The following is a 26,431-nucleotide window of genomic DNA, read 5'->3' as shown; positions in this document are numbered from 1 at the left end:
GCACTCAGTACTTCGCTGCAGAATTTGGCTTGCGGGCTATGCAGTTTTCTTTTGGATAAGAATTATTTTGCAAGGTTGTTTCAACTGAGTAGGCCAAATGATCCCTAAGGACACAAAGTTTGCAAAATCAGGCAAATCTGCAGGATCGGTACACTTATCCATTGCTACACCAGCACAAGAAGTATCTTCCAGGTTGCTTGTGCAGCTCTTGTGGCTGGAAACAGAAGACATTCTTTAGCAGCTCTTTTAAAAAAAGAGTTCTGTAAAGCTTATAACTTTCTGACTGAATGTGAAAGAAGTAGGCAAAATACAGACTTCCTAAATTATTTAATCATGTTACTATCACAATTCTAATGGTGATTGCTCAGTGTAACAATTATTTTGTAAGAGGAGTTGTGAATAATAGGCTGGCTAAAAAGGCTTGAAACAAAAACCCAGAACAGTTTACCCTTCTGTCTTCTGCATCCATAGTGTGGAAGAACTGGGTCAGAAAAGAAAGGGAAAAAGGAAACAAAAGTCAAATGCAAAATCTGTTGCTAAGACTTTCACTTCAGTCTTTCCCTTTCAGGCAGAAAAAAGGTAGGGAAAGCTGACAGAAACTGCTAAAACAATATTTCAGCAGAACCCGCAGCATCAGGGGAAATAGTAGTGCAAATCATTAACAGCTGAAGGTTAGATTAACACACCATTGATTGTATCCTCTCCCAGGGACTAATTTTCATTTTCTCAACTAGCAGCAATGGTTTGCCACTTCCTTAAAAAAAAATCTGTGGTTGAATCTAAAATGGTGGGCTTCGGTATATTAGTTAGAATGAAGCTTCAGATGCATCGTTGCAAAGAGGTCTTTACATTTAATGAAAAAATTAGGAGTCACAGACCATATTCAACCTCTAAGTATGTTTTTCCATTTCACAGTCTGTATAACAGAAGTACTGCATATCTTGAGGGAAAACAGTATTTATTCAGTGTTTCTTACTTCATTGTTGGAGAAAATGCAAATCCATAAATTGTTGATATTTGTATGTCAAATACTAAAAATGTAGGTGCAAGAGGCAAAGTCTAATCGGGCAAGGCAATGTGTTTTGTTTTTAGGCTTATTAGACTCAACAGCATGTAGCAAGTTGAATTGCTTTGTGCATACACAGCGTTTCTTGTAAAATAGCTCATGTATTTCTTAAATATAATTTTCTCTGCCTTAATGCATACTATGCATTCCTCTGCATGTGTGAATACTCAATGTTACATGCAATGAAAAGTAATTTGTGGGAAAGGGAGAAACTTGAATTACTAAGCTTACTCCCATCATCCTAAATGTTGGTGGTTGAAAAATTTCTGAGAACTTTTATTCTAAATAAATAAATAACTTTTCTAACTAACTATTGCCAGGAGATTTGAAATGCTGCTTTAAAAATACACTCCCAAGAGAAAGTTTATTTTGGGTATAAATATCCACTATGCAAGTATGTGCATTATTTCATATTGACCCATTTCTTCTTTTAAAGCAGCAGAACATAAATCAACCCAAAATGTGTTTGGGGGATCTGAGGTAGGTACGTTTTCAAACTAGTTGGGAAAGTCTCTGTTCTTTATGGCTATGCTCAGTTGCCAGTTTTTAGTGTTCAACTCTGCAACGCAGTCATACAGTGTGTGAGTGTGTATATATATATTGTCTTAACAGTTTTTTCAGTAGAGTCTGCAACTTCTCCATTTCTAAAGAGAACATTACCATTTTAATACATTATTTACTTTGGGTTTTGAAACAGGAGATTGGAGTTCTCTGAAGTGTTGTTGAACATCAGAAAAGAATGAGAAAATGCTTTTTGTTTAGTTCACACTATTACGCATCTTAAGGTATCTGCACATCAGCAATAATTGAATCAAAGGAGTACAAATCCTGTTTCTGCTGTAGAGCAGTGTATTAATATTTTTGTACGTCATCTAGATTTTAAATAGTCTTTTCCCAGAAGTTAGATTGAAGAGGCAGTTCCATATACATCGTAGACCGCCGCTGCCAAATGAAGCACCTCTGACTGACTTGTACTTCTGGTTGCTCATTCCTGCCTCTACACCTTCTCTCCCCTTTTGCCAGCATCAGCATTTGTGTTGCCCTATGATGAAGTGGCCCACGAAGCAGGTCCAGCACACCCCCACACCCCCCCCACACCCCCCATCATATTAACCTTTATCAGTCTTCATGGTTGTGCAAATTTTTGGGCTAGTACAAGAGATTGGCCTGGAAAAAAGCAGTCAGGGGTACAGGACAAGAAATACCCAATTCTTTTATAGCATTACTGAAGTACCTGCTTTAAAACATACATTGAATTGCAATCTGAAGCCGGAGGTTTTCCATTCTTAATAGCAGCACTGATTAGAATGCAGAGCTGATTAAAATATTCTTGGTTCAAGTTGGTGCAAGCAGTTGACAACCTTGTGGAGCTGGCAGTGTCTTGACAGAACACAAATACTTGCCTGCATGGATGTAGCCATTTAAAGTATGTCCTGGTTTCCTGAAGTATCTACTAGACACGCCATGTATGACTACAGAAAATTATAATCTCGTAAATTAGTGGTGGCATGTCTTAGAAGAAAATCTGGTACATGCAGTTTCCCAGAAGTTATATTTTCACTTCGAGGCTTATTAGGTACATTTTTTCTCCACATCTGTGTGACTAAGGCTTTGGACAGATGTTTATTTAGAGCATGGTCAGATGTATTGCTTCTGATCCAGCTGCCCCCTCAGATCTGCCAACATAACTGCACATTTAATTGCTCCCTAACCTGGTCCTGACAAAGTGATCCAGCTAAAAGCAGAAACAAAAGCTCCCCAAGAACTATAAAAGAGGTGTTTAAACTCAGCTGTATTCATTTTGACAGAGCCAGGTCAGGGAGCGGCTATGCATGCAATTAAACTGGCAGGTCTGAGGGCTGGTAACCACCACACTTAGGGCAGTGATGAGCAGATGGGGCCAAACTGGAAGGGGAATCACTTAACCTGCTTAAATGGCAAGTAAAGCTGCTGTGCCATACCATGCCCCTAAACCAACCTAACTGCTGGCTACTGCACTTCTGCCCTTCTGTACTCATTTATGTTGTCCTCCCTTTCTCTTGTGTTGGGTCAGGTGCTCATCTGATCCCATTTGGAGTTATTTCAGTTCCCTGTGGGAGCAAAAAGGTATTTGCTTAAGGCAGAGAGACAGGCAAGTGAGTGGCAGTGGGGCAGCCAAGAGCTGTCAGGCTCTAGGCTCGGGCTCTACTGAACCTGCAGGCACAGCCATGGCTGCAGCAGATAGCCGTGCCGATTTAACACATTACCTGTCAAGACATGTTACTAAAACCAGGATTTTAATAGGTAACAAGCCTGAAGAGACAGAATCTACTCACCTTCCCGTTCCTCCCTCTCTCCAAAAGCACCCTCCTGGCTGCACTGTCCCATACGCACCGCTAATTGTTCCCACATTTTGCCAAAAGTCGCAGCCCTCACAGCTCTGTGAGAACAGGTTTTGAAATAACTCACTCGTCTTCTGTAGGTAAAACAGTCAGAGTAGGGTAAACAATTTCAATAAGAGGGTGGTGCTGTGCAGCAGGAGCTGGTAGGGTTTTCAGCAGGCAAACCTGATTCTGGAAGCGGGTTTTCTAAATCAATTCCGTTCATGGCAGTGACTGTCCATGTGAACAGTCTTTTTTTGGTCTAATTAGTTTTTTTTTTTTTAAATCTAGTTTGTCATTGATAAGTAAGTGGAACTAAATCAGTAAAAGTTAGGATAATTAATCCACACGAGAGTTACAGTCTTCTCACTGCATCAGTTTTAATGCAGTTTTATAAATTTGGCTTCAATTATGCTGTGTCCTCAGGCAAGTCCAAATCCAGCTGTGCCTAGTAAAGATACTAGTACTTCTCACCTGCTGTCAGGTGCTCCATCTCTGCTGTTACCTTCTCTGCTTCTGTCAGTGGTGAGTCCTTCCCAGGCATATTTGCAGCATTACCTTCAGTGGTTTAAACCATAGAATTTTATTATCCTGGCTCATTTTGTTTGAAGCAGACTGGAGAGCACCCCTGTGGGCAGCACTGCTAGCAGAGCCCAGGAGTACCAATGACCAGCACTAGACAGCCTAACACGCATGGAGTGCTTTTTGGTGATGAGTAAGGAAAGCTCTGATCCAGAGTTTAAAATGAGTTTCTAAATTAAATGACATATATACTAAACATTTTTGTTTAGTATAATAAAGGATTTGGGAGAGAGACTTGGGAGAGTTGAGATGTTCTTGGACTAATTGACTGAAACAACTGGTCCCTACCTATCGTAATGTTTTCGAGATTGCTGTATTTCACATAAGCTTGTCAGGGAGCCAATCACTCTTTTAGGCTGTAACCTCTTACACAGACACAGCTGTTTGCAGAATGTATATTTGTCTACATCCTTAGTATTGCATCATTGCCTTTTTTGGTACAGTGGGGCCAGTAAATGGCTTGGTGATTGCCTGTTTGTGCATCTCACAGCCCAGCTTTGCACCTGCCGTGTCTTTAGAAAAAAAGACAAGCTGTCAGTGTTTGTTCTCAAATATACTTGTGCTCTTCTGACTGTGAACCGAGTTTATCCTTATTGGAAATATGTCATTAATTAAATTCAGTAGTTTCTGTAGCTTAAAAAATATACCAGTTTCTCAAACCTATTAAACATTGTGTAGATCTTTATTCCATGTTTCTATGTTTTTCTTTAAGATAAATTGTGTCAGTTTGCATGCATTTTGAAAAAACTCTACACAGAAGTTCATTAGAGTACCCTTCTGACTGAAGCACTTCTCTGCTAAAAGATGCATTAAGCTTAAATCAGGATTCCACTAGATGGAGCACAGGGGTAGCGTTTTTAGAGCTGGCCAACCTAGTTTCCTGGGTCAACACCTAGAAGATATGGGAACTGGCGGAAAATGTCTCTGATTCTGTAAATCAGTGTTACAGATCTCAAAAGAATAGACTTTGACCACTGTGTATATCACAGACAAAAAAAACAAATTATGATTTTAAAAGTTCAGAAGTAGGACCAAAGCTGTTCAGTAGAAATTCTTATGTAAATATTTTTCTTCATTTCATCATTTGATGTGCTATAATGTCTCACAGAAGTTATTTCACTATATTTTTATAGGAACAGTCATCTGTTACCAGTTCCTTTGTTCTAGATAAACTCAGAACAACTCTGAGTTGAATAGAATACCCTTTTCTCTTTCCTCATTACTTGCTTATATGTGACCTTTGAGAATATTATAGGCTTGTTCCTAATCTAACTTAAACGGTAGTGCAAATTTGCAGACTTCAGTGGAACAATCCATTAGGAGAGGTCAAAATCAGATTCTCTATTGGAAAAAGGTACTAAGTAAGCATTTGTATTTCACATCTATTTATACAAATATTGAAAGGTCGTGTGGGCTTGCAGAAGATGATGTTCTAGAATCTCCCAGTATGCTGTGTCTTGAAGTTACTGGAAAAGAATTTACTGCTGGGTGTGCTGGGCAGGTATGCATAGGTCTAGAGAAATACAGCTTCCATTCTCATGAAGGAAGACGAGTAAGCTACAATGCCAGAAGCTCAGCTGTTACTGAAGTTTTTGAACCAGGATTTATAATCTTTTAAAGATCACATGTAATTATGCAAAGTCTTCTGGTAAATTTAAACTTAAGGCAAAATGTGTTACTACTATGGATTATATCACTAAAGGCAGTGGAACTTCTCATGAAAATATTTAAGTTGTGCCAGTTTATTAATTGATTGCTTATTTATGTATTAAAGAGCAAAGATGAACAACAAGTGACCTGAATTACATAGACAGGACTTGGACTTAACAACAAAAGAGCATAACACTGACTTGTTCTTTTCCTTCCAAAACCTGTTGTTTTATGTTTTATTCCACCCACTACTGTAAATTAATATTAGTGTCTTAAATTAAAGGATAAAAAATGAAGTGCAACAGGAATAGGCTTGGTGGAGAAAGGTCAGCTCTGTCAGACAAAACGTTATGCAATACTGCATACAACACAGCTAGTAGGGATACTGAAGTCACCACCATTTCACTTCATTTTGCCTGTGGTAGTTTTTTTCTCCTTGAGGAAAACTGGGGATTTGCATTATTTAGGCTAAAACGCTATAAAGAAGGAAGCCATGCTGAGGAAGAGGAGAGGCTTTGAATCAGCTTGTGTGTCTGGTGGGAACATTTTCTCAAAATGTAGGTGCTATTTCCCGTAATCAAGGGCTTTCCAGAGCCTGATAATAATTTCCCAGCTGTATAATTTTGGTGAATTATTTTTTAGCCTTGGGTTATTTCATGACTAGTTTTGCATATTAAGAATGGGAGAGGATCATATTCATCTTGATGATAGAAAACAGGGAATAGAACTCCCACAGCTCTCTCTCCCTTTCCCTCCACCTTGTGGAAAGTTTGGCTTTGTGCTAAAGCGTGAAAAAAGCTTTGACTGCAGTATGTCAGGCATATTTCAGCTCGATTTGTGTCAACTCTAATAAGTCAGCTGACAAGGTAATAAATTGGGTGTCTGTTCAAGACCTGGCACCTGTACAGGAAATAAAAGGGGATTTCAGTTGCAGGAGGTTTGCTTTGTTTCGCAAATGGACCTTTTCTCAAGGCTCCTCGGCCTCCTCCCCCCTTCTCTTTACTGAAATCATGTTATCAAAATGTTTATTTCAGTTGTGACTGGAGCCAGTTTTTCATCAGGAAAAGAACGCTCTGTGACTGTCCTTGGAAATGGAAATCCTTGTGCTTTCCACTCTGAAACAAAGGCTTACAGAGCATTTAATTATTCATGTATCCTGCTGTTACATATATGGTCTGAATAATTTCATATTATTGAGAAGAAACTGCCTTTGTTCAACATTTTGAAACTTCACATTCATACAGTTTGAATCAGGCTAGGAAAACTGAATTTATTTAACCCAGGGAAACTGTGTTAGTAGTATCTTACTATTTTTAATGATAATATAACCTTGTGACCAGGGTATCTTAATATGTTTCCCTCTGTGCCTGACCTCCAAGGATGCAAGTCTGTTTATAGCCCTTGAGAGCTGATCTTTTGTAGGTCCAGCTGTAGAGTTGTGTTTTTAGCTCTGGGGTGCCAGGTTGGTTCCCAGTGTGACACAAACTGGTGACTGCAATAGTGGCGAGAGCCTGAGGTGGTTTCCCCGGGGTCTTCTCTTTCAACACACGGATCTTCCTTCATTCTCAAAAGAGAGACTGTTAACAGCTACTGTCTCTGACCCTTTTCCCTTTGGGGGACTGTCCTGGGCACCATGGAAGAGATTTCCTAAACCTTTGGTTTCAGGCTGTAAGGCTGATCTGTGAGTTGGAGGATGCAAAATAGGACTTTGTATGCTTTGAAATGGGCAGCTGCTTTTTCTTCCAATTGAATTTCCTCAACCTTTTCCCTCCTTCATTATCCCATAGGGATCTACCATAAGTAGATCTTCATTTCCTTGTGGAGATTTCATCTCCCAGAATTTCCTTCTTTGATTTTTTTTAATTAGAGGAATTGATAATCTGGCCCAGTAGAAGGAGGAGGGGGAAATGGTTTATTAAAACAAATATTATCACCTTTGAGTAAAGTATGTATGAACTTTAGAAACAAGGGGATGAGATCTCTCTCTCAAAGTCCAAACAGTTGCCTAAGTGCATACTTCGTACATAATAAGAAAATCTTCAACAGAAATGTTCAAAATCCAAGAAATCTATGCAGTGCATGTAATAAGGTTTTCTGTACAGTCTATCTGTTCTAGGATTTATTACTCCTTATGCAGAGGACTGGACTGGATGACAAAAGTCTTACCTATCCGCTTCTGTCATATTTATGGTTAAAACCTAACATTTAAATGACGAGAAAGGTTTTTTAAGTTCTCTTCAGTATTTGCAAGAAGTGAAAATGGAACTAGAGGGAGGAAAAAAAGGGCAATATAAACCTTTAAAACTCCAGCTGAACTTTCAGAATTATAATCGAATGCAAGCTCTGGACTTTCCTATCTATCACACTGTAAATTTTTAAAAAAATACTTAGCTAAGCAGCTCTTCTTTCTCCAGCACTGCATAGTGATATGATGGATTACTCTAAATTAATTACAGTAATCAGCTAGTGTTATGTGCTGTAGAGTTGTGATTCAAGCATGAAGGAAAGAATGAACAGCAAATTACATATATAAAAAAATGTGTTGCAGGGTTAGCTCAAGTTTTACACCTTGGTCTCAGCCTGGGGCGGGGGGGAGGGGGGGAAGGACTCAAGGGTGAAATACTGAAAGCTGATAAAAAATGGAGGAAATGTACCAGTTCACGTATCTTTGGATGTACTGCAAAGGCATTATATGTTAATAAAAGTGAAAGAATAAAGTAAGAAAACAGTACCTAATAAGAACTGATACTCTATGTTGCCAGAGGTGTTTTAAATTTCCTGGCCATTGAAAAGATGTTAAGAAATGCCCATTTCTTTGTGTTTGAATAAAATCAGCTCCCTTCTGACCGGTTTTGAAAGGGATTGAGAATTTATACTGAATTTTACAGATGCCTCGTGAGGTGAATTGCAAAAATCTGGTTGGACACCTATAATCTTCTTTAAAAATATTTATAGAACACAGCTCTTATGAAAATTAAACATGTTCCAGGTGTGTACAGTCCAACTTCTGGGCATAGCTAAGTTGTTTTTGAAGTGGTAGATACACCTGTTGTTGCTAGTCAAGAGAAATTCTTCATCTGCCAGCTGCTGAAATGAAACTTCATGGGTTTTGTTATGTTTTGCAAGAGAAAAACTGGGATGATTGTGCTAAAGGTAGGAATTAGTTGCAGGCAAGGTGTGGCAGCTGGCTGGGGAAAACACATTTGTTCTTTTCTTCCTGAGCAACAACTCCTTGTAATGCTTCAGCTTCTTGCGATAAAATGGTGGATGCGATACTGTTCTGCTTGCAGGCTAGTATCGGGAGCTTGGGATTTTCAGCTGATTTTGTTCCTTGTTAATAGAGAAACTAGTAGTGGGAAGAGTAAGTGTTTCCTTCTAGCCTTATCCAAAACACTGTTGTGGGAAAGAGGTGCTAACGCCAGAAAGAAAAAGCTCTGAATGGAAGTCTCTGCAAAAATATGGAGATGGCTGTAAAGTTCAGTCATAGCATCATAGCATGGGGGATGGTTTGCAAGCTGACACAGTCATGTTTGCTGAGGTTCCCTCATGTGTCAGTGCAGCTACCCAAAAGAATAGAGCATGGCTGGACTGTTTTCAGGGATATATTCCAGGTGTGTGAAATAGGGCTTTAAGAGGAGAAGTATAGCGTGCCCTTTTTTAGTTTTGCCAATTTAAGTATTTTTGGGCTCATGCTATAAACTATATAAAAAACCAATCTATCTGAAAAAAAAAAGGGGGGGGGGAAGGCAAGTTTGGGAAGAAGCATCATTCAGAAGTGTCACCGAGACAAGTATTATGAAAAGACATGGACAGAGAGATGCATGGAGACTTTCAGCTGATTTCAGTGTAAGGTGAAGCTTTAAGGGCAGAGTAAAGTGAAAAAGCGATGTTGGACTGTGACAGTCTTTCAGCAGAGGTTTTGCAAGGCTGACACACCTATGTGCAGTTTGTTACCACCTCTATTCAAGTGTTTTTTTTGCAGGTGTGACATTTGCTATCTCCATTTGTAGTTCTCTGAATTTGAATCCCTTAGTCTTCCTTCAACCATCAATATGATTTACAGATTTCTAAAGTCTTTCACCACTTTGCACAAAGGCATTGTTCTGCTGATAATACTGCCACCCTCCCCCAAAAATATACCAACAGCAAAACATCTAAGAACTAGATTAGTTTTTGTTGTGTGTAGGTGATGGTGCTAATGATAATCTTATTTCTGGCTCTTAGGCCCTAAACTGAGGTACCTTTAATCCATTGATACATAAAAAAGAATATGTGTGATTTTCCTACAGTTAGTATTTTTCCCTACTCTTTTTCTGCGTGCTGATTTTCAGAGGCAGCTCCAGTTCAGTTCACCACAGTCCCACAAACACAAAACGGCAAAGGAGGGTAGTGGGAGGGCGTGCAAGGAGGCTGCTGCAGATCATGCTGTGGACAACTCTCTTCCTCAAAAATGCCAGTTTAAATATGCATCAACCTACAGCTGAGGCACCATTGCAGCTACCTAAGCCAATTGTCACTTGAGCCACCCCAGTGTCCACAGCCTCTCATTTTTGTCACGCTGGGGCTAACACATCCCAATCTGTACAAAAACTCAACCAGCAAAACCAAAGCAATTTGGAGGCAGATCCCTCTCTGAATCAGTGAAACAAGGTGGGAGGTGGTGGGGTACTGCGGGGAGTGTGTGATCTTGGCAACCTAAATTTGTATTAGCCTAAACAGCTGTGGAGAGTTACCAGTGGATCTGGCCTGCCCATCCCAGAGCTACTTTCTCCTTCTCCTGATGTTAGCATTCATCTGTGTTAGGTCGGGGGTAGTTGATCACTCCTTGTTAGCCAGGAACTGAGCAGCAATAAAACCTGCTGTTTGGTGGCTTTTCCGCCTTTGCAAATTCATGGGTTTTCTCCCCCTTTCTGGCAGTCCTGCCATTTTTCTCTATCAATTGCCCTTTCCCTTCTTTTTGAAGGCATTGGGCTTTGTCTCCTCCTGCTGTGTTTATCCCCTTTTAAAGTGAAGTGATAGGCAGAGCAGATTGAATATCTCGTGGCTTCCAAAAGTCCTGTCACCATCCATGCCCTTCCTTACAGTGGAAATAGTCACGGTATTTTAATGTTATACATTAGTATTTGAGCATAAATGCTGCTATAGTTCAGTCACCTCTACCTTGTAAATTAGCAGGGATGGCTTTCTTCCAGATCTTGAAGAACAGGAACACCATAATACCTGCAGAGCACAGGAGTGCTTCAGCCTTTGAGCATGCTGCAACATAAGTGGTGAGCAGGTAGGGTCAGTTTAACAACCTTGTAGATCTTAAGCAAAGGTTCCACTGAAGTCAATAGTAGTACTTGACAGAGGTTGCAGAACTTGGAGACTGGCTTTATACATGTTACAAAAAGACTCCCATCTGATAAATGGCAAATATAGAGTAAAAAGATTATGTAATTAAAGTTGACAAAATTATTGATAAAACTTTTTGGATCTCTGTTTCAGTGTTTTATTCAGAAGTGTTGACTTAATTAGTTATATCTATATATGGGATAAGTACAGACTCTTTGAACTGCCCTGGGACTCGCCATGGACTTGGTATTTGACGCTTCTGGGAGTGGACTTTGCATACTACTGCTTTCATCGCATATGCCACGGTAAGATTTAACAAGCTCTTAATGTATTAAAATAAAAATTATATGAATTATTTATTAATAAAGTGAGGTATTTAGTTTTGTTTCTGTACTTAAACTACTATAAGCATACATAGTTGTTTTTCTTCTCAAGGGTTAGCAGAAACTCACTTTTACTTTGAGCATGGAAAACAGTTTATACATCATAATCTGTATAATAAACGTGGTTATGTGAAAAGAGTATCAATTTGAAAGCAGTACCACAGTGAAAGTAAAGTATCAGGGAAAAAATAGGGAGTACATAAAAATTAAGGGTTAGTATCCCTATACGCCTGTATGAGAAATGCAGCATAGTATAGATAAGTATTTAAAAATAATCTAATGGATGTACAAAATGGAGAGTAATAAAAAGAAGGGTGGCCAAAATAATGAAAGGACAGCTGACTAACTTAATGTGTTTTAAAATATATTTTTAATTATTCAATCATTGTTTGATTGGTAAATGAATAAAATTTTTTTCTATACTTTATATATCTATGGGCATAGATATATATGTATGAATAAGTCATGTTAGAAATCCTGTCTGCAATTAACACTTGACTACATAAATGCAAGTCTTGCCTTGTTTTTTTAGAAGTATGTTTTTATCCCTTTTAGCTTTTATACATGAAAGAGAAAATGCACAGCTTAGAAAGGATTTAACTTTTATTTATTGTAACAGTGGAAGCCCATGTAAATCATCCACTCATTCCTGTGCACATACATTTGAAGATGTAATAATATCGATCCCTGTGTGCCTGTGTCTTATTACATATTTCTGTTCTATACCGACAACATATTTTTGTTCTAGCCTTGTATATCCTATCTGAAAATACAGTAACACTTCTATCAATCCAAATTTTGGGCCTGATCTAAAGTCCGTAGCGATGAAGTAAGAATCTTCTTGTTGTTTAAGAGGCTTTGGTCTGGGCTTCTCAAGGCAGACTGCCTATAGCTCGCAAAAGCGGTGGGATCTAGTGACGATAGTTTATGTAATGTGCTTTCAGAAAGGGAAAATGTTTTGATGCCAATAGGTCAGCGGAATATATGGAAGTAGGTAAGAAAGGAGCCTGAGCTGCAGCGGGGAGTGGGAGGGAGGAAGGGTCCCTCCCGGGTGGGGATGGCAGGCAGGCGTGAGAACAATGCAGGGTGGGTGCAGGGGGACAACAATGGTGGGGGGACAGGGCGGGAGGCGAGGAAGCAGGGGGACCTGGAACAATGCAGCCGGGGGGACATCGCGGCCGGGAGCTGGGAGCCCTGCGTGGGTGTACGCGAGACTGGGAATATGCTTCGCAAACAATGACATTAACAGTGCTGGCAGGGCTACAGCCTCAGGCTGAGAACTGGACCAGAGCGGGAGGCTATTCTTGCATTTTAAAATAAAAATAATTGCCTTCAAGTGTTGGAAAATCACTAGCCAGGCTGTGCTTTCACTGGAGTCAGTGGTAGAATTCCCACTGGCAGAGAAGAGAGCAGGGTCAGTTCTGTGCTCTCTAAAGCAATTGCATGTATTTCTGTTCGTGCAGCAACTTTGCATTTACTCGTCTGTTTTTCTCTATTCAAAGGGGGTTGCACACTTTGAAATGAATCTTGCTAGCTGTTTTAGAATTAAAATCCAAACCAATTCTGCCTAAATGTAATGGAGTTGAGGAAACCGTATAAGAAAATACTGCTCTTGTCTTAATAAGGTCAGTGCTGAGCATTCAATAAATGTTAATTTACTCTCCAGATTACAGAAATATTGCTTGCAGTTAGGTCTGAGCTACTCAGCAGGGAACTGATGCAACATTGTAGAACATCACTTGAAGTGGAGATTTTAGTTTAACCAGTGCTTTTTTCTCTGGTCAAGCAATGATGAAATCTGTAGCACAGCAACACAGCTGCGAAAGTTGGCCACTTTGGAAGTTGTTAAGGAAATTTAAGTGTAGGAGGTGGGTTTAAAAAGTAAATTGTAAACTCATGAAAAATACCTTTGCACTTTGAGAGGCCAGGGCACTGAAACAGTCTCTGGTATAAACGGACAAAACACCCTTGCACTGGAAAGTGACAGGGCCTGGTAATTCAGGCATGGATCCCAGAGCAAGGTTAAAAATTAATAGCACATGTATATCCCAGGAAATTCAAGCTGTGTGGGCTTATGTGTGGGGATGTAAATAATAGCGCTAATTGTTTCAAACTGGAAAACTAAAATTCAGATTCATTTTGCAGTTGCATCTTAATACTTTATTAATTTTGATAAAAATAATAATCATCAACACATAGCTTTACTTGTCTCCCAAGCAATAATGTGATAACTCGAAGCCCTGTCTTTTTACTACCTTATCTCATCTCATGTTGTCCATGCAATAATTGGATTGTCCATTCTGCTATTTGAAGAAATCGTCTGAGTCATTACAGATTTTAAAGTTTCTTCTGTAGCAGAAACTCTACTATACAGAATCAGGTTTTTACCCAGCACTTGGGAAGCTATTTTTTCCTCTTCACTATATGTGTGTAATAGCTATTATCATAAACTGAAGTTATACAGCAACAAGAGGAAGTATTTTTAGGTGTGATCTCATTTTGCAAAGGATAGAGTTATTCTAAGTATGTGCTTGTATTTTCCATTGTTTGCAGTAGCCACTAAAAAGTTAGCAAATAAAATGTTTCACCAGTTATTCCAGCATTCTTCTGGGCTTGATCCAACAGCCATTGCAGTCAATGGGAGTACTTGGTTAGCCACTGCTTTTTCTCCTGGTGTTTTAATGAATTTATAAATCAATGTAACTCTTCCCTTTGTTTCAGTAAAAACACCCGTTGTGGCTGTATTAAGGAGAAAAGAAAGCTGTAGAAAATCACAGGTTTTGGTTTTATATATTTTTTTTTTCAGGGAAGGATATGTGTGGGTTTGGGGGATTTTTACCAGTTATTTTAATCTAGCATATCTGGATTACCCTTGAAGCTTCCCCTCCAGGTGCAGAGTCCTTGCAGAGTTACTCTTGCGGGAGAGGGGGATTCGGTGGTCCCAGAGCAGTGCCAAGCCCCAGCCGTGGTGCAGCACACACCTCCCCGTGCCCTGGCCTCACAGATACTCCTGTTGCAGCTACATGACGGCAGTAAGGAATTTGGAGGCTCTGTAAACTAATTTCTTTAGCAGCCACACCTTTTAATCAGGGGAGGAAATCTAGAGACTTCCAGATCCAGGCAAAAACAAGAGGCGCGCTTGTGTGGAGCCCAGGTCCCAGCTGTGGAGCGGCTGGCTCTGGTGCGGGGTCTCTGCTGGGCCCAGGGGCACCCCCTGTCTGAGCAGAGCCCTTGGCAGCGGCTGCGCTCCCAACCCTGTGCCCCAACAGGGGACAGTGGGGACCTGTAAAACTCTGGTCCTCAGTGTCAGGGAGTAGTTTTTAATCTGTGCTCCCCGCGGGGATTGCATCCTGCAGAGCAGTGTGATTTTCTGTCAGCCAGGGGACCCTCCTCTCCTCTTTCAGGCCTTGGAAGAAGCTGTCCAAGTCTGGCAGCCAGCAGATTTAGAGAGCCTGTGTCTTTTTAACGGCAGCTTCCAACACCTCTTCTTTTGTTCTCCTTTAGTGCTGGGGAATTTCCATTGCTTCAGCGTCCCTCCCCTCAGACAACCTGGGAGAAGCGCGTTTCCTTCAGCAGGCCTGACCTCCGCAGCAGCTGCATTGTTCTGCAAGGGCTGCGGCGGCCCGTGTCAGCCGCTTGCCCCCATTGTCTGCTGGTGGCTTCCAGCTGCCCTGTGGGATACGTGACACGGTCCCTGTCAGCAACGGGCCGAGCCAATATGAGCTGATGGTTTGAGTTATGTGCAGAGGTCATAAAGTAGACCTCAACTGATAAGCGTATCCTCAGCAGATTCCCCAGCTGCTACATAAAATGTTGAGTTAATGGCGTGTCTCTTAATAATTCTGAGTTTGTTTGTGGTGGATGAGAAATAAGTCTTCTACTACACCAGGCATATTGTGGAGAAATAGGCTCCAAGTTCCACAGATTCTCCCACCCCACAGGACCGATATTTTGGCCAAAGCCAGCTTCTGAAGGGTCAGAAGTCAAAGAAGAAAACCTGAAAACTCATTTCAGTTTTGTCCCTCAAAAGGCCATGCCTCAGATATGTGGCAGAATGTCTCAGCTGAGGATATTGAGGAGGTTTTCTTTCTAAGATTTCCAATAATCCGAAGCTTTGTGAACTTCTCATGTTCTGTTTTGTATAATTTTAAAAAGTGGGTTTCCCTGTTCATGGCTTACATTGCTTCTTACTTTTCTCCCAGTAAGCATCTTTTCTTACAGTTTCATAGAACAACTTCTTCAGCAGCAGAGCTGACTTCAGAAGTTTCTGGCTGCTCTTTCCTACACCATGATGCAGTTTGCCACCCACTCGGTTCCGGAAAAAACCTCGTGCACCACGACTGTGTGCCTGAGGTCACTGAAACAGTCCATGTTGAAGAACAGAGCTGTGTTGAGTTTCCTAAACAGTTTGGCTCAGTTCAGTAGTCATGGTGTCAACTTAGCTGTGGTCGAGGACATAGGCAACATAAGCCAGACTGGCTAGCATAGAATCTATGGGAAACTTGGAGACTTCAGAGAGAGCAGAGAGAATTTTCTCGGTTGGTAGTGCACAGGCAGGTAACTCACTCTTTTATAAGGACCCAGAATGGACAAATTGAGGCAGGTAGCATCTCAAGATTCATGCCGTTAAAATGACTGGAATAGGCAACAGTAAACCCCAGTCCTGTTCTTTCTGCTAACAATATACGTAGTCTGCAATAATAATCCTGATATTATCGCTCTGGACACCAGGGCAATGCTGATGTGGAACGAGGAGATAAGTTTGAACTTGCAAGCCTGTGAAGACAGCAGGGCTCACAGTCTCTTCACCATCTACATTTACTGCTCATTTTGGGAGGTTGCATTGGAATCATATGATAGTGCTATCTTTATTTATCTGACCCATTCCTGCCTTTGAAGTGCTCCTTTCATCTGCATTTTATAATGTATTTGTCTGAAGTTGGTATATTAGAATGGACTTGTTCAGCAGATTTTATATTAAGAATTGATAGTATATTGATACAATCTTGGATTTAAAGGATTTCAGATTTATGGGAAAGTCATTATAATAAAATTATGTCTGAGTTTTGTTACTTGCAATATGGTCAGAGACACAAAGTTTTCTTTTTGGGAAGATCTGTATTCCCCTAGAAATACGGTAAATGACAATGTTCTTTTACATGTCAAAGACTCCATCTGAGGGGCAGAGGGAGAGGGTTGTGTGCTGGTGGGTTTTTAGGCTTGTCCTTGCACTCTCTTATCTGACCAGAAATTCAGTACTATATTGATTATCCAGCGTGAAACAAATTTAATTCCACCCCAGTGAAAGATAGAAAACTTTGGGAACTGTCAAGTGCCTGAGTGAGGCTCTGCTCTTTCTCGTGTCACAGCTTGTGTTGATTGCAAAGGGAATTGATACCCAGTGATTAAGAGAAAAATATTCTCTTCTTGTGAATTTTAGAGAAAACATTTTTTGCCATTCTGTCAGGTGTTTTTTCTTATTTTTTTTAAACAGGCTTGGGAGAGCAGGATATTAAAATGCTGACTCTGCTTGCCTCACAAAAATAGCAAAAGCAATAGCTGGTTGTCATATTTTCTGTTCTATCTTCTGAATGATTCTAGTATAATACCTGCAGACAGCATAACATGAATTGAAAATAAATAGAGTTCATGTGATTATGATTCATTCCCTGCCTTCCAAGTCCACTGTAAATAAACGACACCATTTGTTATTTCTGTATGCTTGTTTTTATACCTGTATCTTTTACCTTTCTCTGACTTTTCAGAAATAAGAGGTGCTCCTTTACCAAGTGTCATTTAATTTTCTGAGTGGACACTAAATTTGTAGAAGACTACTGTCTATCTAAGCAAACCAAAATGTTGCAATTCGTTTTGAAATGTAAATATATATTTTGGTTGAGAAAGTTCACCTGAAAACTACCTCAGCTGCAATGAGGCTTCCTGACATGGAGTGGTCTAGGGTCCCATAAAATTATAGGAGCCTTCTTGTATTGTTTTCAGGTTGTTATTGTTCGTAATAAGTTCCTGTTGTTTGAAAGACTGATTTCTTGTATACTGGCAAGAATAATGTCCTGATATGAAGTGAGGTTGACTCATTTAGTCTGTTAAATTTATTGTGGCACATGCAGAGATAACAGCCCCTTCTGTTTTACTTTAGAAGCTGTGAGATAAGTGACTTTCTGAAAAATCTCCATAACATGAAGAGCTTGGAAGATGGAAATAAGAGGAAAGCCACTAGAGCGTTCTCACTTAATTTTAATTTCTGAATATCCAAAAGACATTTACAGGTGAATAGATTTTCTAAATATGTGAAATGCCAGAGGTTATTAAGAATTATGATGACAACCAATCTGCCAAGAAGTTGTATGGCAGACAAAGTGGTTGGCCATGGATTTTTGGCTCTTTAGAGCTACTGCCTCAGAGTGGGAATATGATGTAGCAGAGGACAGGACATGTCTCATTGCTATAGGTGAGGAATTAAGCTGCATGATCTGAGTTCAAAATATAGTTCAAGACATAAGCAGCTTATTTTTTTTTATGATAGAAGGATACCAGCAGAAAAGTCAGTATACACTTGCCATGATTTTTATAGGTTTTCTGTAAATACCTGGTAATTGCTTTTCTTTGTCGCAGGATACTGGGAGAGGTGGACCTCTATGCTTGTTATTAGGGCTTCATATGTGTATGAAAGCAATCTTTTTGAAATTTTCTGATATACCAATATATCTTTTAAATATCATGACATATGCATTCCTGAAAGCGTGAGCTGACACTATTATGACACTTCTTATACCAAACATTCAGGTGGTAATTCCATCTCCTCTCAGCACTGTTTATCTTTTCTCAGGCTTCCACCATGAAGAGGCCTGGCAAGCTCCCCAGTACAAAGTGAAAAAGAAACCATATTCCTCCATTTTCCTTGCTAGTCATCTTTTCTTATGATTGGGAAAAGGGGCCAGCACAGTTAATACTCCTCTTAAGTATCACGCAAATCCTGCTTTGAGGATTTACATAAAACATTGGCATTCTTGAGGCTCTATATGTAGACATGCATTTGCTAGAGGTACCTATTATGGGTGTTTGGAGGGTAGAGTTTCATCTTTTTCCTACCTGCAGTGCCTGGATTGTTCCTGAGTGCACAGACTGGGGAAAACGCTCTGGATCAGCTTGCACAAAATCAAGTTTGTAACATGCTTTTAAAATAAAACATTAGAAAATGTAGAATAAATACCCTTAAATATTCAAAGCTGTGGGAAAAAATCACTGGGTTTTTTTTTCACTTAAAATTTTCTTTAAGGTGGTCAAACCTAAAATTTCTGAAGCTTGAAATGAATTAAAAAAGGCATTTGTGAAATGACTGTCTTCTGAGATACCCAGGAAACATTCACAGTATATGGACTGAGCAGGTGGATGTAATGAAGAAACCCACACATTGCACACATGGCTGTTGTGATTACAGTCATGCTCCTGACTATTAAACTAATCTGACAGAAGCATCACTGCACATGAACAACTTAAAACAGTATCTTATGGGATGAAGTGGGAGAAGAAATTTTGCTATAAATTAGCATGGATTGAACATTCAAAAAGTCAGCTGTCTTCACACATTTGTATCCTTGGCTATTGCTGCCCTCTAGTCTGTGCATGTGCATTTTAACCGGGAAAAAAATCACTCCCTTTTTAGTCTGAGTGGAGACATGAGTATGAAAGCATCTAACTCACTATGCAGAGAAACAGTTCATTTGACATGCTTTTCCAAGTGTGCTGCTGAAAACCAATGAAATGGTGCATAACACTTGTACTTCTTAAGGTGTTATAGAACATAAAGTAAAATATGAATTATCCAAGTTTTAAAGTGAACCTTTTTGCAGTTAGTGCATGTGGGAGTGGAGAAACTAGTTCTTCTGCAATAGTGTGAAGATACGGGGCTTTACCTGAAAAAAAGATTTGAAATAGTTCCATTACACACTATTTGACCTCCTAAATGTTTTAGAACCACCTTCAATCAGGTAACTTCGTAAGTTGAAGAGAGAGAATGTACGTTTGGAATTTTAACTACTTCCAAGTTCTAGAAAAGCAGTGCAGCTATGTCTGTCTTTTATTCTTTGTTTGAAACTTATATTTAGAGTAAGTGAAAACCCACCTGAGAATATATATTCTTTTTTCTCTTGACCTAATTTTAATCCATGTTACTTATTTCAGCTAAAGGCTTCTTACTTAGAAACATAAAAATGCTCACTAATACCTATTTCCTGAATAAGCTGCACACAGATCACTTCATTCAGGCTCATTTTAAACACATTTTTTTCCTAAACGAATTTAAATTACTTTGGAGATGTCAGTTTTGGATACAGCAGCTTTGCAGACTGTCTTGCTGTAGGGCTTTGTCCTAGACTGGAGGGATGTTTGAAGGTGGGCAAGGTTCATTTTTATGCCCCTTCCATGTTTTGCCAATCTCTTGGAATTAGTAGGTTATCAATGAAAAGTAGCAAATGTAGTGACAGTTTTAAATTTGTGATATGAAAAAGTGATTGTAAGGAATTTGATTTAGAGTAAAAGCACACGTCATGTAATTCAGCAAACAGCAGCAGGGGTAACTACTTTTTGTCACTAAGTTTTAAAGTAGAAGCAGAGGCCTAGAGATGTAAAAGGCATTGTTAAAACAGATGGCCCACTGAAATGCTTGTGCTTTTTCTGTTACAAAAAGAAGTTGTTTTTCTCCTGCTGTGCTAGTAAAAATTGCCTGATCATTATTGCTCTGTTTTTCAGTCTGTATAATTTTAGCATGAAGAAATGCACAGAATGCTGTCTCTCTGCATCCCTGCCTCTGAAGCAGCGCTTTACTTAATAGTCATTGTGAAGACCTATAGTATTTTGTAGTTTCAAAGAGCTGTTTTGAATTTTCTTTTCAAACACTTCTCAAACTGTCCAGAATTTAGCTTTGGAGCACCTTCACAGTCTACCTGCAGGGAAAGGTAAGGTGGCTCCTGGGGCATGTGTGCAGTTCTGTGGCTGGGGGATGTGGAGCAGGGACATGGACCCAGCTCTCCTTCTGGGGAGATGGGCCGTTCTGAAGGGCTTGGGCTTGCACTTCTGTTCTTCAGCAGGGTATTGTTAAAACTCTCATTTCTGGAGTATTAGGACTAAGGATGTATCAGAAATACCATTGCTCTTTCCATTTATTTCATGCTCTTTTTGCAATTTTTTCTGTAATTTAAATAGTGTGTATCCATAATTACATGTGTATCTTATGCATGTATACACAGACATTTTTTAAATTATATGTGGTATTAAGTTGTGACTGAAATATTTCCCAGTGTGTACAATTGATCATTTCAGAATTAGCTAAAATTTTTAAAAAAATAAGTTAAGAAAAAGATTGTGCTTTGCTAATTACACCCTCAGTTTTACTGACTGATGTGCACTCCTTGCAAAGAATAGGCACATGATTATTTGCAAATTTGAAAAAGCTTTTTTTTTTTCTTTGAGTAAGAAATTTAAAATTACTTTTTAAAGCAGAGTAGAAGTGCATTCCACCCCAGCCCCCAAATGGCAAGCTGTTCCTTTCAGGATATTACTCAGATTTCTAGAAGCTGGATGTCTGTAATAGTTTCCCTTGCTTGCTAAAAATCTAGTGAGGCCATTACCATTTAAAATACTTTATTATACATTTCAAGATTGGCAATTAATATTTAAAGTGTGTGTGGAGCAGACAAAATATTATTGTGTCTGGACAATGTTCTTTGCATGTATGTTTCCTTCAATGCATCTTTATTGCCTTAATTAAAGTATTTAAACTGCCAAAAATGCTTTTTAAGTGTAGGAATGGTGTTGTTTTCCACATCACACTCTATCTAAACTGATAGCATGCTGGTGGAAGATGTAACAATAAAAATTGCTAGCCAGTTTTTTTGCCTTTTCCCCCCTCTTTTTAATAGCTAAAATTATCAGTAAATCCTTTTTTGGCATAACTTTTCTTTTTTCCCAACCACAGGTATTTAAATAACCTACAGTATTTCTCCATTAGTTTTTCTCAAGAATTAGTAATTGTCAAACCTGAATAAATTCAGCAAGGTTAAATATTTTAGAAGTAAAATTACTTTTTTAAATCTTAATGAAGATACGCTCTAAATAGAATGTAAATATCCTGTTGCAAGAAGATATCTGCAATGTTCTCTTGTATAAAGCTGTATGAAAGACAGGTATCCTAAATAAGAATCACTCAGCTGTTATAGTATTCATAGCTGGGTTTTTTAAAGCACTTGGATTTGGGCACTGGATGTTGGCCTCTGCAAATTATTTTGAGAGCTAAATGCAAACTGAAGCATTGTGAAAATGTCTTTCTGTTGATGGCAACCAAAAATTGTGACTATTTAAGTCATATTGGTATGCATGCATGGGGAAGTCCAAGGTTTTGTAGGGTCCATGAGGACTCTTGAATCTATCTAGTTACTAACTTTCCAGAAACTCTTACAAACTTTTCCTCTGAAAAAAAATGAAACAATGTTCAGCCTCTCTGATGAGGACAAGTAAGTGGCAGTCATTACGCAGACTTACTAGGAAAATGGGGGGGGGGTATTGCTTCAGAGAATGCAGAGCAACCTGGACATGCAATTTGTAAACATGGGTGAGATTCTCCCTTGCTACTTTTAATAAAATTAGAAGAATTTCTTTCTATTTAATGATCATATTCCACACATATCACTGTTCTAAGCATACCTTGCCATTTTATAGTTGCAAGTTCAGCAGTGGCAAAACTATTGCTCAGTATAAAAAGGGGAGTGCAGAATCTCAGATTGTAATAACACTATGCCATGCGACATGTTTCACAAGGAATCATTTCAGACATCAGTGATGTCAGGTTCATGCCTTCCATCATCTGGAAACTGGCCTATTAAAGTGAGACAGAAAAAGGTAAGTTTTTCCTTTTGATTTTACAGCACAGTGGTGTAAGGAAAGTAGATGCTTTATATGTGCATCATATATTTTACATGCTTTTGTGTTTTTATTTAATTTCGTTTTGAATTATAGTTCCTATTAACACATATGGATGCTCAGATCCTAAAAAGTTTGTAGTCATAAAATCTCATCTTTTCTTCAGTAAGGTAACCTATAGTGTGCTACAGATACAAAAATAAAAAGTGTTTCTTACCCAAAACTACCTTTTAATTATTATACTCTTGACTGGAAATTACCTTCTGTCTAAAAAAAGAAACCAAATAAATAAGTAATTAAAAAAAGAAACTGTTCCTGCATTGTTTGTTGCTTAGAAATGATGCGAGGCAGGAATGAGCAAACCTGTCAAAGCCAACTCTCAAGTCTTTCCCACTATTTGTGGCTTTGCATTTCTGATTGCTCTTATCCACTCATTCTAACATGAAATTTTAATTCTTTTAAATTATAAATGTTGTTGTGGTACTTAAACATGAATTTTATTTGTTGATTTAAAGTTGAAAAATAAATCTAGAAGTAGTATAGAGAAATGCAGAGCTAAGTCTGTAACCTTGTTATATCATTAGCAGCTTCCTTTGTACCATATGGTTAAAATGAATCTGAGTCATGAATGCTTTGTGGCATTCCTATGGGACAAATGGCAGCGTGCAAAGTGCCCACAGTACACATAAAATAAATACATTCTAAATTTTAAGAAGCTGTAATATTAATTTATGCTCTTTTGTCTTTAAATATGGTATGATTTTCAAGTTAAACTCTCTTCTAAGAGCACTTCCACTTCACCAAGCAGAGTGAAGCTAGAAAGCATGAAGCTGGTTTGAAGAAATAACAAAGGAAAAGTGAATGCAACCTCAGTTGAACAACAGACTTAAAAAAACCTCGTTGCATAATTTGAGTTCTTGTCCAAAACATTTTGCTAAGCAATTCAGATTGGATACCAGTTTGGTGATTTGGAAAATTTAAAGTCAGCAGTAGCTTCAAATTACTGAATAGTAAGAAAAACTAAACTCATATTTAGATAGATTCAGAAATGATTACAGAAATATGTATCTTTGGTAATAACATCTGAGTCTCTTAGAGCGGTTTTTGGTTTTATTCCCCCCATAATTAAACTTCAAAGTGTTTTGCAAAGGAGGTAAGTGTCATTATGCCTCTCTAAAATAGGGGAAGGAGAGCACAGGCAGATGAAGAGACTTCTAGAACAGTGGCAGAGCAAGGGACAAACTCAGGGGTGACCTCCTCAGGCTGGTTCCTCCAGTCCAAAGGCAGTGCTTCCATTAAAACAACTCTACAAAGAAGGTTATTTTATTTTAAATTAATTGATTTTGGTTTGTAACTATCCCAAATCTGAAGTTTAATTGGCATAAGTTTTGCTATATAATTTATTCACAAATCAGTCTGTATTCTGATTTGAATGTTTTCTTCTGGATATATGTAACACTTTAAAATAAAAAAAAAAGCCTGTTTAAAGATGTATGATATTTTGCATGTATTGCAGATATAACTGTGTAATAAATACAATTGCATATGTATGCTCCCTGTGGCTTCAGAAGTACATATTCACAGAATAAAAACTACAGTCAAAGGAATCCAGACTGCTTATTTTTATACTTACTGATATCCCAGGGAAAAGGTAAAAAGCAGTTTATAAAACCTGGACAAAAGAAGGATGTAACTTTTTTTTTTTGTACTCCCCTGGGCTGAATCTCAGCTGAAATAACTGACAGTTTTTGGACTTACCGAAGGAAATGATGAGTGAAGATAAATATCCAGATGTTTGCAGGCCAGATGTGTAAGGTTACATTTTGGAAGGCATGAATGCTCTACCTGTGTCTTCTGAGAAGGAAGTTGTAAATAGTAAACATGTTAAATTTTTATTTCTACAACTTTTTTTGGGAAAAAAAGGGGTTCAGAGAAAAATTCTGTTTTGCCTTCCATCTAGCGTCTTAAAAACAGATGCAGGTTGAACATGCAAATTTGCACTGCACACAAGTGGGATTTTTCAATACCCATTATGTCTGTGTGGCTAACTTAACACCCTTTGTGCATTGTTTTTAATTTAGGTAGGGGAGATGCAGCTTATGGAACTGTCTTAATTTTCCAGCAGTAGGAAATAGGTGTGTCGAGCCTTCAAAAGTTTCCTATTTTCTGTTCCCATGTTTCAAGCTCCTTATTTACGACAACAAAAATTTCAAACCTTGACTTTTTCCCCTCTTTCACTCGCCTACGCTGTCTCTCCCTTTCCCACCTAACATACAGATCTGCTTCTTTTCAAATAAGTTGTTGGAAGCGGCTGCCTGCTCATAGAGCAGCACAGCTCATCTCAGCTTGTGCTTGCTCTCAAACTTGGGAAGAGGAAAGAAAAATCTTGTAAAAGTCAAGTAAATAACTTAGCTGCTAGGCAGTAGGAAAAATATTGGATTTGATTGTGTATTATTCCCATATGGGTGAGATATATTTAAAATTGAAAAGGAAACCAGCTCCCTTAAAACTTAAAGGGACAGATTTTCAAAAATTGGCAGCCAATTTTCACCTATAATTGTACTTAATGTGGAAGGGATTTTCCTCTGCTGATGAGGGATAAGAGGGTCTTGCCACCAGACTAGCAGCAACGCAGAGGAGGCCCCTTCCAGCACGTAGGTGTTGTTACTTGCCAGATCTTTCTCTCCTTCCTTGGGCTAAAGATCTCCCATGGCCTGCAGGGCCCCAGAGAGGCAGTGAGGGCTGGAGCCTGCCCCAGTGCATGGGAGGTGATGAACTCAGTTATGTGAACTCCTTACTCCTTTAGGAGCTCCAAAACAAGCATGTCAAAAGTGAACCTTTTTTTTTTTTTTTTTTTCTTCCAAAAGAGAAAAAGGCTTTTACACAGGGTTATCCTTTTCCTGGGCTGGCAGTGTTGCAACATGTTCGAGCCCTGCAAACTCCCTTAAATGGCATGGCCTGTAATTGTAAATGGAAACAGCCTTGAAGGGTTTTTTGTTTGTTGTGTTCATGTAGACTTGTTTTTGTATTCCCATTCTGCCAGTGTGTAAATTCATTAAAAGACATAATAACCATATAATTACAGAAGTCCAGTCTCTTCCTCAGAAAAATTAGAGAGCTTCCAGAAATCCTTGTCTCAAAGACACAGGCTGTCCAACACCTGATTTCTTCAATGACTGACTTGTGTTTTCCCAGTTGTGTATGAAAACAAATAGGGTCTGGAGCATGACCTGAAGATCAGCCATTGCAAGTGTATAGAAATAGCTTGTTTTAATTTCAGTTTAATGCTTAAAACATTGCTTGGAAGTGTCACGTACTCAGGACAAGGGAGAATGTTAAAAGGTGCAAAGAAAGTGTGGAGGTATCACCAGATGCAGCACATACTGTGACAAGTATTTGCCTATAGAGAGAGAAGGGAAGTGGTTAAGAAGAGAGAACAAGGAAAAGGGATGAAGAGTGACCATGAAAAAGAAGCGATGCAGTTGCAGTGGTGTATATATACATACGTATAAAGTGGTATAATCCTGGTCCTGGGAGGCCATCCCTGCTCCTAGGGCAGCTGCTGCTCCTCGTGACAGAATAAATTGCCAGGCCTTGGGGAAAAAAAACCCTTCAGCTAAAGGTTGAGTGATGAGCTGGCACTCGGAAGCTGCCCTGATGGAAGCTGGTCCATCACTGTGGTTATGGGGGGCACCACAACCTCCTGGGAAGGCAGAGGTTCTGGACTGTGCCACCCACCTGTTCTTCCCACTTATGGCTGTGGTTTCCTCATGTGGGGAGGGGGTGGGGGTGGGTGGGCAGGACAGCAGTGACAAAACACATCGTTCAGATTTGCTAGTCAAACTTTTGTTTTTCAGGCATGTTGTGGTGGCTTATATGCATGTGTTGCCAGGTCTTGCAATATTATTGTCTGTCTCAATAACTTTATTTGCAATGTTGGTTTTGCTGAGATTATTTTTCTTTGGCTTTGATTTTTGTGCTTATAGGACTCATTTACTTGGTTTTGTTCTGCATCTTGGAGAAGTGAAATCATTTTTATAATAATGGAAAGGGTCTAGACTACAGCAGTCGAAGCACTAAGAAATTTTAGATACCACAACAATAACTGTATAGAAGGAGAA

General features: G+C 39.1%; 1 protein-coding gene across 1 annotated transcript in view; it reads left to right on the top strand.

Moving 5' to 3' along the window:
- The window catches only part of AGMO (alkylglycerol monooxygenase), a 210,381-nt gene that overhangs the window by 8,972 nt on the left and 174,978 nt on the right, over positions 1-26,431 (top strand). The window contains exon 3 of the mRNA XM_080386057.1: positions 11,146-11,297. Within this exon, the coding sequence (XP_080242183.1) occupies positions 11,146-11,297 (152 nt within the window). The remainder of the gene's footprint in view (positions 1-11,145; positions 11,298-26,431) is intronic.

Source organism: Falco punctatus (assembly GCF_963210335.1).
Source record: "Falco punctatus genome assembly, chromosome: 4".
Classification (NCBI taxonomy): domain Eukaryota; kingdom Metazoa; phylum Chordata; class Aves; order Falconiformes; family Falconidae; genus Falco; species Falco punctatus.
Note: the sequence above shows the minus strand (reverse complement) of the source record. Positions and strands in the feature narration are given on the sequence as shown.